Source organism: Fringilla coelebs (genome assembly GCF_963513975.1).
Source record: "Fringilla coelebs genome assembly, chromosome: 4".
Taxonomy (NCBI): domain Eukaryota; kingdom Metazoa; phylum Chordata; class Aves; order Passeriformes; family Fringillidae; genus Fringilla; species Fringilla coelebs.
The window spans coordinates 31,750,541-31,762,587 of NC_140032.1; the positions used below are offsets into that span (position 1 = coordinate 31,750,541).

The following is a 12,047-nucleotide window of genomic DNA, read 5'->3' on the forward strand; positions in this document are numbered from 1 at the left end:
CTAGGACCCTGAGGTAATTTTGTGTCACCTCATACCAACCATAAGGGCCAGGGGTCCTTTGTGTTTCCTGTGGTAAGAACTCACATGTGAATCGATCACCTCTCTTGTACACTCTGTTATTAATATTGTTCCTGTTACTGTTTGGTTTTGTTTCATTGCTTTTTCAAGTAAATTGTTCATATCTCAGCCCATGATCTTTACCTTTTGTGCCTGTAGTTCTGCTCTCCAGCCTGCCAGGGGAGGGAGGAGTGAGCGAGCAGCACATGGTTTAGAATTCTAAACTGGGGAATACTATTCCTAAACCATGACACCTTGTCATTCAAGATCTGCAGAAACAGTCAGGTTCCACTCCAAATCTCCAGACTTGAGCATTCTGCCTCACTCAAGTCCTTTACATATTCTATTTTCAATACAAATGGCTCTTCTTTAATCCTACGTAACATCTTCGATATTACAAGTTTGGAACTACTTTTCATTTATTTGGTGTTCAACTCATCAGCAAATCTGCATAATGTAATCTGATGCTGCCCACTGCAATGAGACGGCCCAGTTCAGACACAGACTGTGAATCCTGAAAGCACTTACAACTCTTAGCCATAGTAAGCAAAGCATTTATTTACTCTCAATAAAATTGTCAAACAAATTACAGGAGCAGACCAGAAGTGGGTAACTTTCAGAAAAACAGGGAAAATTTATAGGAAAATTTTAGAGCTGGTGTAACTGTGATCATTACTTTTGTGCCTTTTTTTTTAATACATTATGAACCTTTTTTTTAAATTTTATACATTTTGAACCTTTATAATGTCTATTACTATGGTAGATTATTTTAAACTTAATCTAGGTACTAAAATAACTGTTTAGAATGTATTCATCAATTTTTATAATTTAAAGGGATTTTTCATCCATCACCAAGTACTTCTTGTTTGTATTTCTAGCTGTATTACAAAACTAAGCATTTATAAGATTTTTTATACTGTTCTGAAAACAATTTTGGGAGCTTTTGTAGTAACTAGAAAAATCTTTAAGAATTTAGACATGCTGTCATTTGTCAGGCTCTAAAGGTCAGAAAAGACCATTAGATAATCTAGTCTGACCTCTTGTATCACATTTCACTGTAGCATTTATGTGTGTGTTCTCTTCATCTTTTTTAATATCCAGGTGAATACTAATAATATCCATGTGAATTACTTGCATTTTCTAAACAATTTATGTTGATGTGGAAAGAGAAATTCTGCTGGTATGTGTCATTGCAGATTTAGGATAGGAACCGTGTCACATGTTAGTCTTTAAATAAGGGAAAGAACAGTTGATATGGTGCATACCTGGCACACCATAATTACCAACTTGCCTGCTCAACTTTCATGGCCTAAGCATGAAGAAAGAATTTGTCACTTCGCCTGAAAAGGTGAGAAAGATGAGATGAAAGCATCACAATGGGGATAATCCTATTACTGTAATTAGGGAATCATCATCTATCACTTCAGCTGTAAACAAAACTTGTTTTGTTTTCACTCAGGACTTCCCGAGCAAGTGGACATCTGCACCCCCTTCACTATTCCAGTGCATAAAAAAATCCTATTTCAATAATTATTTGTCTTGTTTAGGTTTTTATCATCATGGGACACGGGAAGCCTATTAAAACCAAATTTTTCATCTACATATATAGCAAATAATAAGAAAAGCTGTTTAAAATGTGAAGTATAGAACTGTTTTCTAAAGCAGTAAAACAGCATTCTTGTAGCAATAGTGATATTGAAGTTGATGAGGGAAATGCTGGGGGGAAAAAGCAATTTTAAAATATCCCTGAGCTATTGAAGGATCACAGACCTATTAAAAGCTGACAAAGTTTTAAAAGGTCCTTGCAGCAGCAATTAAATTTTAACAAAACTATATAAGTGACTGCCTTGTGTCTAATTTACAATAGCTTGTGCTCAAATTCACCATAAAATTTTAGCCAGTGTTCAAGATTATAAACACTCTTGAAAGCACATTTTGCTCAGCCTCAGTTCCCTCTCCAGATCAAGCTGCTAGCCCATATGTTTGAACCTTAATGCCCTGGCAATTGCCATCTAGCCCATTTTTCTGTAAAATATGTTCAGGAAAAAAAATCAAACTAGCTTAATATGCAAGAAATGAACTACAGGAATCTATCTGATTTTTTTGCAGTTGTCTTTGTGGCTATAAAAGGCAAAGCTGTGTATAGAGGGAAACAAAAAATGTGAAATTAATCTAGTGTTGAAATTTTTTTCCCACTCCACCTCTAACCGTGGTCACAATAATGTTTCTGACACTATTTAAAATTATTTATTTGGTTTTGTTGTTGTTGCTTTACCAGTAACAAAAATTTTGATAATGAAATTGCAGTAGCACTACTTTCTCCACAAAGTTGTCCTCTGGTTATATTATAAAAATATCTGTGCCTTTATTCATTTTATATAGGTGCAGCACCTGTGCCTTGGCCATACTTCACATTGATTTCAAGTTCTGTGTACAGGCCCCCATCCAGTTTTGTATGCATTCTAAGAATGAAGGTGACATCTCTCAGTGTTAATGTCCTGCCAGCTCTCCGAATTTCACCAGAGAAGAGCAAAAATTCTTTTTCCTGTTACCAAATTTATTAAATCAGTTGACTCATCAGCCTGGAAGTCACTTTTTGATAGCAACCAGTATTAGGCCCCCTAAAAGGCATAATCACAAAGGTATTAAAGCTCACTTTGAAACTCACTTTTGAACTGCAGATTCTTGTTTTGAATTACAGAAGTATTTTTCTGTGTTACTTAATGTGTTTCACAAGGAAAGCTTTCCAGCTGGAGGCACTGAATCCCCCATGTTTCAAAAGCAAGAGCTAGTGTCCACTCTACCTTCTACAAAGATTTTGCTGCTTTATCATTAATGCATTTTCTTTTCTATATCCCCTTAGAGAGTATGTCTTTTCTACCCTACATCATTTCATAGAACATCAGTGGTTCTCACTGCTTTTCAGAATTTCTACCACATTTTTAATACACTGATTGAAATTACTTTCCACTATGATCCCTTTTAACATCACTTCAGTGCAGCTGAATTAAAATATCAGCAAAAATATTAATAGAAACAAATAAATTTAACTTATAGTGCCCATTACATATATTTACAGGATGACAAACCTTTTCAGACCTTCATGAAGGCTTGCTAGTTTTCCAGTGGTAGAAAATATACAATAAAATGACCCCACAATTCAAATCTGTAGTTCAAAAATCAGTGCACTTTACTTTTACATTTCAGTGCCATCACTAATTGCTGGTGAAATGCACTGACTCGTTCCTTCTGGGCTGGCCAGTTCAAGATGCAGCGAGATCTGAACATTCCTCTTCTCAGGTGAAGGGCATGATACAACTTGTAATCTTGGATATCATCAAGAAAGATCAGTATGATGGAGTCCCGACTTTGTTCAACAGCTTGCTGGAGAGCATGATACACCTTGAAACTGAAGCAAAAATAAGACAAAAATCATTGTTTTCTTTTATGTGAAAGAGAAAGAAAAGATTAACAGGGGTCTTAATGTCTATTTTGTGATATACAATGGTTATTACTTAAATTAGTTGCCTCTAACCAAAAAAAAATAAAATAATGCTCTTAAAATATAAGCTAAGTGTACTGTCTTGATATAGCCTTGTTTAGCAAAATCCCTTTCTTTATGAGACCACTATATAATAGTGAAAAGACTAATTTAAAGGCAAACAAAAATCATCTTTCAATGCTAGTGGTCTAACTCATTGTTGCTCTTCTTCAAATGTGTGATTTAAGGAAAACAATCTGCAAAGGTGTCAGCCTGACTTTTGAGGAAAAAACCCAACCAAACAAAACAAAGCAAAATACTACCCCCCCCTAAAAAAAAACCAAAAAAACCCCAAACCAACCAAACAAAAAACCACAACAGAAACAAACCTAAAAACCCAAACAAATAAATCAAACAAACAAAAAAAGCCACAAAAAACACCCAAGAAAATGCCTAAAACATTGACTTAGGTATTTAAATGTGCACTACCATATGTGTGAAAGAATTAATTTTACTAACTTAGGAATTATTTTTAAGTTACAATATATAAGGTAAATATATTGAAGTAGATTTTGAGTGGGTATTTTTCAATAAATGCTATTTTTTATTAAATTACAATTAAAAAATTATCTTATTAAAATATCTCTTAAGAAATTTTTCCTCTTATAGATAAAATTTCAAATCCTACTCACTTTTTACACCAGGGATCCTGTAAAAGGTGTTCAGTCACAACAAAAATAATCTTCCTGCTCATTTTTATGCTGTTAACTGTGGCTTCGAATACAGATACACCTGCTTCAAAATCCCGTTCTTCTAAACAAAACTTAATTTCAAAGTGGTTATTTTTTTCCAGAGACATGAAATTTTTAGACACCCAATTCTTGTCCTCTCTTGCATGAATAACATAGGCATCATAATCATACTGTTCCTCTTGTCTCTCAAATTCTTTAAAACCAAGCATTCGATTGACTAAAATATTCCAGTAAAAAGCTATTCTCCACCCTTCAAAATGGATGGTAAGGACAATAAAAATGAATAGCGTCACAATACTGGTAGAGATCACAAAAAGAAGTTTAAATGGAGCACTGTCTTTGCAGGCTGAACTATCAAAATACAAAACCAGACTACCATGATATTTAGGTGGGGTGTTGCAAATGTACTGGGACCTCAATCCAGGTATATCTGCTTGGGTCTCATTAAGCCAATCAGCAAACCAAGCAATGCTTTCACAGGTACAATCAAAGGGATTGGAATCCATCTCTAGTCTTCTCAAGCTCCTAAAAGGTGGGCCAAATACTTTTTCTTCAACTGAGGTTATCAGGTTTTTCTGAAGGTTCAATGAATTCAGAGAGGCTTGGTCATCAAACAGAGTTGCTGGAAGCAAATTCAAATTATTTGAGCCTAAATCCAAGTGTTTTAATTGAAACAGACCCTTGAAAGCCTGAACTGGAATTTCATCAAGCCCATTTGATTTTAAATTAAGAATCTGCAAATTGGGAAGACCCTTTAAAAAAAGAACAGGGCCATCCGGATTTGCATGTTTCCAAAGCCGGGCTAAATTATTGTGCTGCAAATCCAGGATGTCAAGTTTGTCAAGTCCATCAAACAAGTCTTCTTTTATGTTTGCTATGTTGTTATTGCTGATGTCCAAGACAGTGAGGTTTCGTAGAGGATGAAAAGGTGAAGGAGAAAGTTCCAGATTACTGCAGCCTACCTTCCTCAGCATCAGTTTTCTAAGGCCTGGGACAAAAATGAATGATTCACTTTGCAAAGACAAGTTTTTATTATAGGAAAGATAAATATCTTGTATATTATTGAGACCTTTAAACTCATGACCTGTAAGCTGTTGACTAATTTCATTGAGACCAAGATCAAGAATTTTCAGGTGTCCCAGGGAAGAAAATGCCCCACTTTCTATTGTAGAGATTCTGGTTTTTGTGAGGTTGAGAACCTGTAAGCTAGAATTAGCAAGTGATGAAAATGTTTTATTAGTTATTCTTTGTAAATTTATGTTGCAGTTGCAGAGACTCAGATATTTCAGGTTGTTCAGACCTGTGAAAATATTAGCAGTAATTCCTGGAAAATTGTTATTATCCATTATGAGGTACTCCAGGTGGTATAGCCAATGAAAAGAAAAATCTTCAATTTTCCCAGTAAGTGAGTTTATGAGATTCAAATATTTAAGGCTGGATAATCCATAAAATAAACGTGAAGATACATGAATATTATTAATCTTCAGGTTTAAGTATTGTAAACTTGAAAGCCACTGAAATGAGTCATTTTCTATGACAGAGAGAGAATTTTGGGAAAGGTTTAAAATTGTAAGATTCGTTCCTTGTAGTCCCTGGAAAGTTGACATGCCAATGTAGGAAAGTTTCACATGGCTCAGTGAGAGGTTTCGAATCGCTGTGTTTGATAATTCTGTACAAAGTTTCTTTGTGCCATTTTCACCAAGTTCAACATTGTTCAGTATGAGGCCACTCAAATTTCCAATTGTATGGAAACATCCCGGATGAAACTGAAAGGACAAGAAAAAAAAGTCTTGAGCTAAACAAGGGGATTATGTAAGAAAGTTGACCAATTCCAAGTCGACCATTCCAAAACTTGGAAAGGCTTTCAAATGTGATTTCCAAGCAGAACAGAACTCCTACCCTCACACTGCTTCACAGCCAAGTTCAGACAAACACTTTTTGGAGTTTACACTTCTTGTGACAATAGTTTGTGACATTTATAACATGATTATCAAAAATCTGAGTAGTATTATTTTAGAACACAGAAAGTGGCTTAGTGAGATGCATGTTTGTATCCAACAACCAAAACTCCTTCTCTAGAAGTGTCTTAAAATTTTTGATATCTTTCTTCAGCTTTCTTTTATTGATATCTGCTAGGTATACTAATTTACTAGTTATTAGGTCTGCAGACAGACAAGAAACCCAGCTTCTCTGTGCAAGCCGAAGCTACTATGAAATCTAATGCTACACACTTGGTTTCACAATATGAATCACAAGCTTTTGTAGTAGTGCTAGCCCCTCATCTTGATTAAGCTATCAGCTGAGGGATTAAATATTCCATTTTTCAGAATGATTCAAATGCATAAGGCTGATTTTTAGATAACAGTACTGTAAAACCAGAGTAGCTGAGAGTGGCACAAAGTAGCAGTGCAAGAAAGAAATAGTGCCATTTACTCATCCACACCCTGTACCCTTGTGCCAGAATAGCCCCACTGCAGTCACATGGTGAACCAGGTAGGGAACCAGTGTGACTACAAGCTAACCAAGCCATAGAGTGTCCCCAGTGATCCAGCATATAGCCTCATAAAAGCTGGTATCAGAAAGAGGGAGGGATGAAGAGGCCAAGTAAAAGAGGATGGTGGGATTCACTCTTAGCATGGATACAAACTTGTACCACCTTAAAATGTTCTTGTAGGTTCAAGGTACATATTTTTTAGAGATCAGTCAACTGGGAAACAAAGCAAAAGAAACAAACAAAAACCAAACGAACCAAGGAAATGCAATGCATATTCAGTATTCATATGCTGAGGGGCAACCAGTTTAGAATTGCCACACTTAACCATCACTCTGCAAAGAATCAAAACACTGAGAAGCAGATCAGAGAGCACAGATGGAACACAAAGCACCCATGTGGGGTTTTTTTAAAGGAGTGGGTATATGTTTCTGAAATGATTATTTCTCTGATGTTCCCATAGCCACAAGTTGAACGCTCTCTTTGATTAACTGAGAAGTGAAACCTAGATTGTATAACCAGACTTGCATAGTACCACACTTTTTACCCACTTAGAAAGTGTGTCAGGCCTTCACTTTCAGCACGAGCAAAAAAAGTTCTGCACAGAAAATACCTGGTAAGGATTCTAAGAGCATCTCAATTTAGGTCTTGCTTGAGACCTCTGATCTACATGGAACCAGCCCATATGAAACCAGCCTGTGCCGATTTCAGTGGCAAAACTGTAATTCTGTAAATCCCTGCTGGAGGTCAGGAGGAATGCTGTATAAAATACAATGGGTTTTGGACCTCAGTGGATCAAAATTGCAATGTAAATGCCATAAGAAAGGGTAAATCAGGATAGTTCCATTTTATTCTTACACGTGTTAAATTTCTGTTGAAATGCTTCCTACCTCTTTTAGTGGATTTGATGACAAATCAAGACTATTCAATGAGGTGTTGCTAAGAAAACTGAAGTCTTCTTTTTTCAACTCAGTGATTTGGTTGCTCCCCAACATGAGCACATGAAGTTTCTCCAGCTGTTGCTCCAATCCTAAATTGGCTGACTTCAAAGAATTATGAGATAGGTCCAAAATTTTCAAGTTCTGGAGAGAAGATGCAAGAATTTTTTTTTTTTTTTAATTTTGATTTTATATAATTCACAGAAAAATTTAGGAATATTTAATTAGAGTATAACTGATTAGAAATTAGTTGCAATATTACACTTAAAATAAATTTGTAATACAGAAATGGCAGCTTTCAAGCTCCTACTGAGCTTGAAAAGAAGAAGTATTTTGAATTTTTCACACCAGTAACTTTCATGGTATTAATGGTATTAACCTGGTAAAGTATCTACTGCAAACCAAAGTAGATAGTTAAAGTTCCTTGATTCACTGATTCATCTGATCCTGCCTCAGATAAAGTGATAAAAGCAAAAGCCTACAGCTGGCTGCAGTTACAACAGTATTAAATATTGCATTCCATGCTTTTTCAGGGTGCTCCAGCCCTGTAAATGGAATGAGGAAGGTGAAGTTCCCAACATGGAAGCTGGTTGCACTCACTTGTATTTAGTTGTGCCAGCAGTCCTACAAATCAACCAAGTATGCCTCATGCAGTTGAACTGGAATACTGAGTTTAGCCGGAAAGTTCAGACCAACTCAAAACCACACGCATACTCATTGGAACACTGAGTGACAATTAGTACCTACACATTGTCCTTACTTTACTTTTTTTTGTCCTTAGTCTCTTCCTTTTGCATGAATCCTGCCTGGTGCAAAGACAGTGAAATAGTCCTTTCCTGCTTTCTGTGGTGGTCCCCCAACCTCTGCTACAGACAAGAATATTTAACCACATGTAAACTACCAGAGAAAGTAAAGGTACAATAAAAACATTTTTACTCTTTCTCAGTTCTTAAAGTCCTGAGAGACACTACATTCAGCCTAAACAATGGCCTTCCTGGTTTGAATACTTAAAGCTCAACCTTGAGAACTGAGGCTACCAGCTACCCAGGCAGTTGAGATTCCACAGCATCCACTTTGCTATTATCATCTGCTGCTGCTATTGGCTTGGCACACATCCTGCATGGGAGAGGTGCTTCAAAGGGATGCAGTACAGAAAAAGGAATGGAGAGCATTGACTTACAGAGATGACTGAGACTCCAACATGCTATAACAGAAGAAGCTACAAGGCCTCTTCTTCAGCAAAAATTAGTGAAAGATTATATGTTGGGTACTTTGAGATACCAAGGAAGTTCTGTATAACACTGGACAATACAGTAAATTCCCCATTTATACTTTACATGAAAAGGTGCATTTCTAACTCTTACCTTCAGGGTTTTGAAAGGATGATTTTTTATATTTAGTCTGTTGTATCCTAGATTGAGCTCAGTCAGGTTGGTGCAGGAAGCAAAGACTCTGTCAGGGAGCTTATACAATTCATTATGTTCTAACTTCAGAATCTGCAACAGGGGCACATTTTGGCACAATTCTGGTTGCAGTTTAGAGATGCTGTTGTAGCCTGCATTCAAGAAAACCAACTGGCTGTACTTGGTCAAATTTGCAGGACCTAGCTGTCTTAGCTGATTATGAGAAATGTCCAAACTCGTTATGTTGTTTGGAAGATCAGAGGGAATTTGAGTCAGCTTTAGGTGACTGCAGTCAGCCATTTCATTTTGGATATGACACTGCTTTCCAGCTGATGCACACGGCCAGAAGACAAACATCAGTCTGACACATAAGCTGCTCCACCAAAGAATAGCGTTTCGCATCGTTCTCTCTGCAAAGGCAAAAAGAACACTGCAAATTACAATCATTTTGACGTGACTTGCATCTTCAACTGAAAGCTAAGCAAGCAAGGCTTCAAAAATATGTGATTTCATAGTGAGCAAACAGTCAGTGTTTTTAACCCATGAATTTTTTCTGCATTTACTTCTGCAGAAGAGTTATGTCTAATAATATCTCTACATAAATACTTTTATTTAAAAGCAATATTGTTTTGCACAAAAATAGGTAATTCAAAAAGCTACCAACTTTACCTGTAATCAATGAAAATTTCCAATTGCTTTCTCTTTTCTGATTAATTTTGCATTGCTTTAACATTCATAAAATACAATAAATAGGACAAATTGTACATAAGCCTCTCAATGTTAGTAACTGATCTCTGAGCTGAATTACATCTAAAATATTTAGTTATATGCAGTAAAACCACATAATATACCACTTCTGTCTCTTACGTTCTTGCCAGTTTTTATTTTACAAGTCAATCACATAAAATTCTGTCTTTCCATCTTATAAAGAAAGAAAGAATACCAGGCTATAGAAACATATATGAGAAAGTAAGAACACACAAAATAAATCAGTACCAACCTAATCAGAGAAAGAAACAGATAACAGCCAAGGTGTAGAGGAGACACTGCCCCTAGATTCAATATATTTATCCAAATACTTTCAGGAAAACTTATACATTTAAGAATTTATATACTCCACCCCATATCTTTTGGTCACTTAGATTAGTATATCAATACTGAAACTCTAATTTTCAATGTCTCTACCTGTTTTGTCATTACATTTCTAATGAATCTTAGGTTCTTTCATTTTTTTTTCATTTTCCATTTAGTATCCATTAAATTCACCTGGTGATCTTGTAATGAAATTTTACTGAAAAATTAATTCCATAAAAATTCTGATGAGAACAGAGCTGTGAGAGCTCAGAAGGGTTTGACTAGCCTTCTGAGTCATAGAGCTTGTCTAATTAAATGGCATTTCTTCTAATCAAAAGAAGAGTCCTCTGTATCTTCCATATTATTCTCTAGAGAATTAATCTTTAGTAGAGGGAGAACACACTTTGTGAGTGCTTGCCAGAATGTTTTTTTCATGCTGCAGCAGAGGACAGTAAGCTTAGGTTCCTGTCTTCAATATTTCTCTGTGTTAAAAAATAGAAAGCTTATACTTTCAACCCTGATTTGTGACAGTATCTCCACAGTCTTGATACACACTTATCTGTATGGCCTTCTGCTAACAAACTTGGAACCAACCTACCTACCTACCTACCTACCTACCTACCTACCTACCTACCTACCTACCTACCTACCTCAATTTACCAATTAGTTCAGTCTCAGCAGGATGGGCTCCCAGGCAGAGAAGGCTATTAGTGCCCCAGTACAGAACAGGCTATAGATGGGAATAAACCTGCCTAGACTTAGCAGGAAGCTAGAAGAGCTTCTCAAAAGACTAACTCATGGGAAATGTGAGCTTTCTTTCTTATACAGCTCTCATCTTCTTTTGATAGGAACCTGTGTTTAATCAATATGATCAAGCTTTGAGCACATTAGAGTATCACACTTTAGCAAACAATGAAACAAGAAATGAGAAGAGAAATTAAATCTGCATATTTGTATAGAAAAAAGGAAACATTCTTCATAACTGATGTTTTCTAAAGAGACAAATTTCCACTAGCATAACAAAACACTCTAAGGAGTTGACACTGCAACCTCCAGCCAAACAGGAGCTACGCAGGTCAGACCTCAGCAGAGTTTGACTCCATAGCTGACCTGCCTTTCAGAGGGCATGCATTAGGACTGCTCCAGTGACAAAAAGTCACATTGGAGTGGCCAGAGGGGAATCTCATGGCTGCCTTTTTTGGGAACAACCTGGCCATCTAAGGGGAGACAGTTGTATAATCCATTGGGAGTGGGGGTACAAGCAAGGGATAGCGGGACATAAAACATTGCAAAGGCACACACAACACCTTACAAAAGATGGGTTAAAATAAACCCTAATGAAAAAACAATTCCCTGCTGGGTACTGCATGTCAAGCTGACCCACATCCTGCAGCTCTTATAGCCTGGCTCTCCACTTATCTGCCACTGGTTAATGGGGAGGAGGAGGGGACAACAAACTCTTGGTCCTGCAGACAGCCTGGCCTGCTACAGCTGCTGCCAAGCACAGCACCCATGACCCTCTAGCTGAGAAAATAAAGGACCACTTGTCCTACCTCTTTCCTCTGCACCCCAACTGCTGGAAACACAAAGGAAAAGAAAAGGGAAGTTTATCTGTGACAGAAGCTTGCATCCTGGTCTGCATCATTCTCAGCGCTTGTTTTAGGGTGATCAGCCAGCTGCTGGGTTCTGCAGCAATTGTTGCCAGGCTCACCTTTAAGTTTGAAAGGCGGAAGAAATGCACTGCGCAATCACAAACCAGGTTCTTTAGCTGACTTCCAGCCAGGCCCAATGGGCTGCCTTTTCCTGGATTTTTCATTGTAAAAAGTCTGGAACCAGCTTTAGGTGTTTTAG

At 36.9% G+C, this 12,047-nt stretch overlaps 1 protein-coding gene across 1 annotated transcript; it reads right to left on the reverse strand.

Moving 5' to 3' along the window:
- Positions 1 to 3,237: 3,237 nt before the first annotated feature.
- On the reverse strand, positions 3,238 to 9,524 carry TLR3 (toll like receptor 3; the record flags this gene model as incomplete). Its single annotated transcript, XM_084203812.1, has 4 exons — positions 3,238 to 3,466; positions 4,231 to 6,056; positions 7,672 to 7,863; positions 9,084 to 9,524. 4 exons carry the CDS (start codon positions 9,522 to 9,524, stop codon positions 3,238 to 3,240), a joined length of 2,688 nt encoding a protein of 895 aa, XP_084059938.1.
- Between the last annotated feature and the right edge of the window lie 2,523 nt (positions 9,525 to 12,047).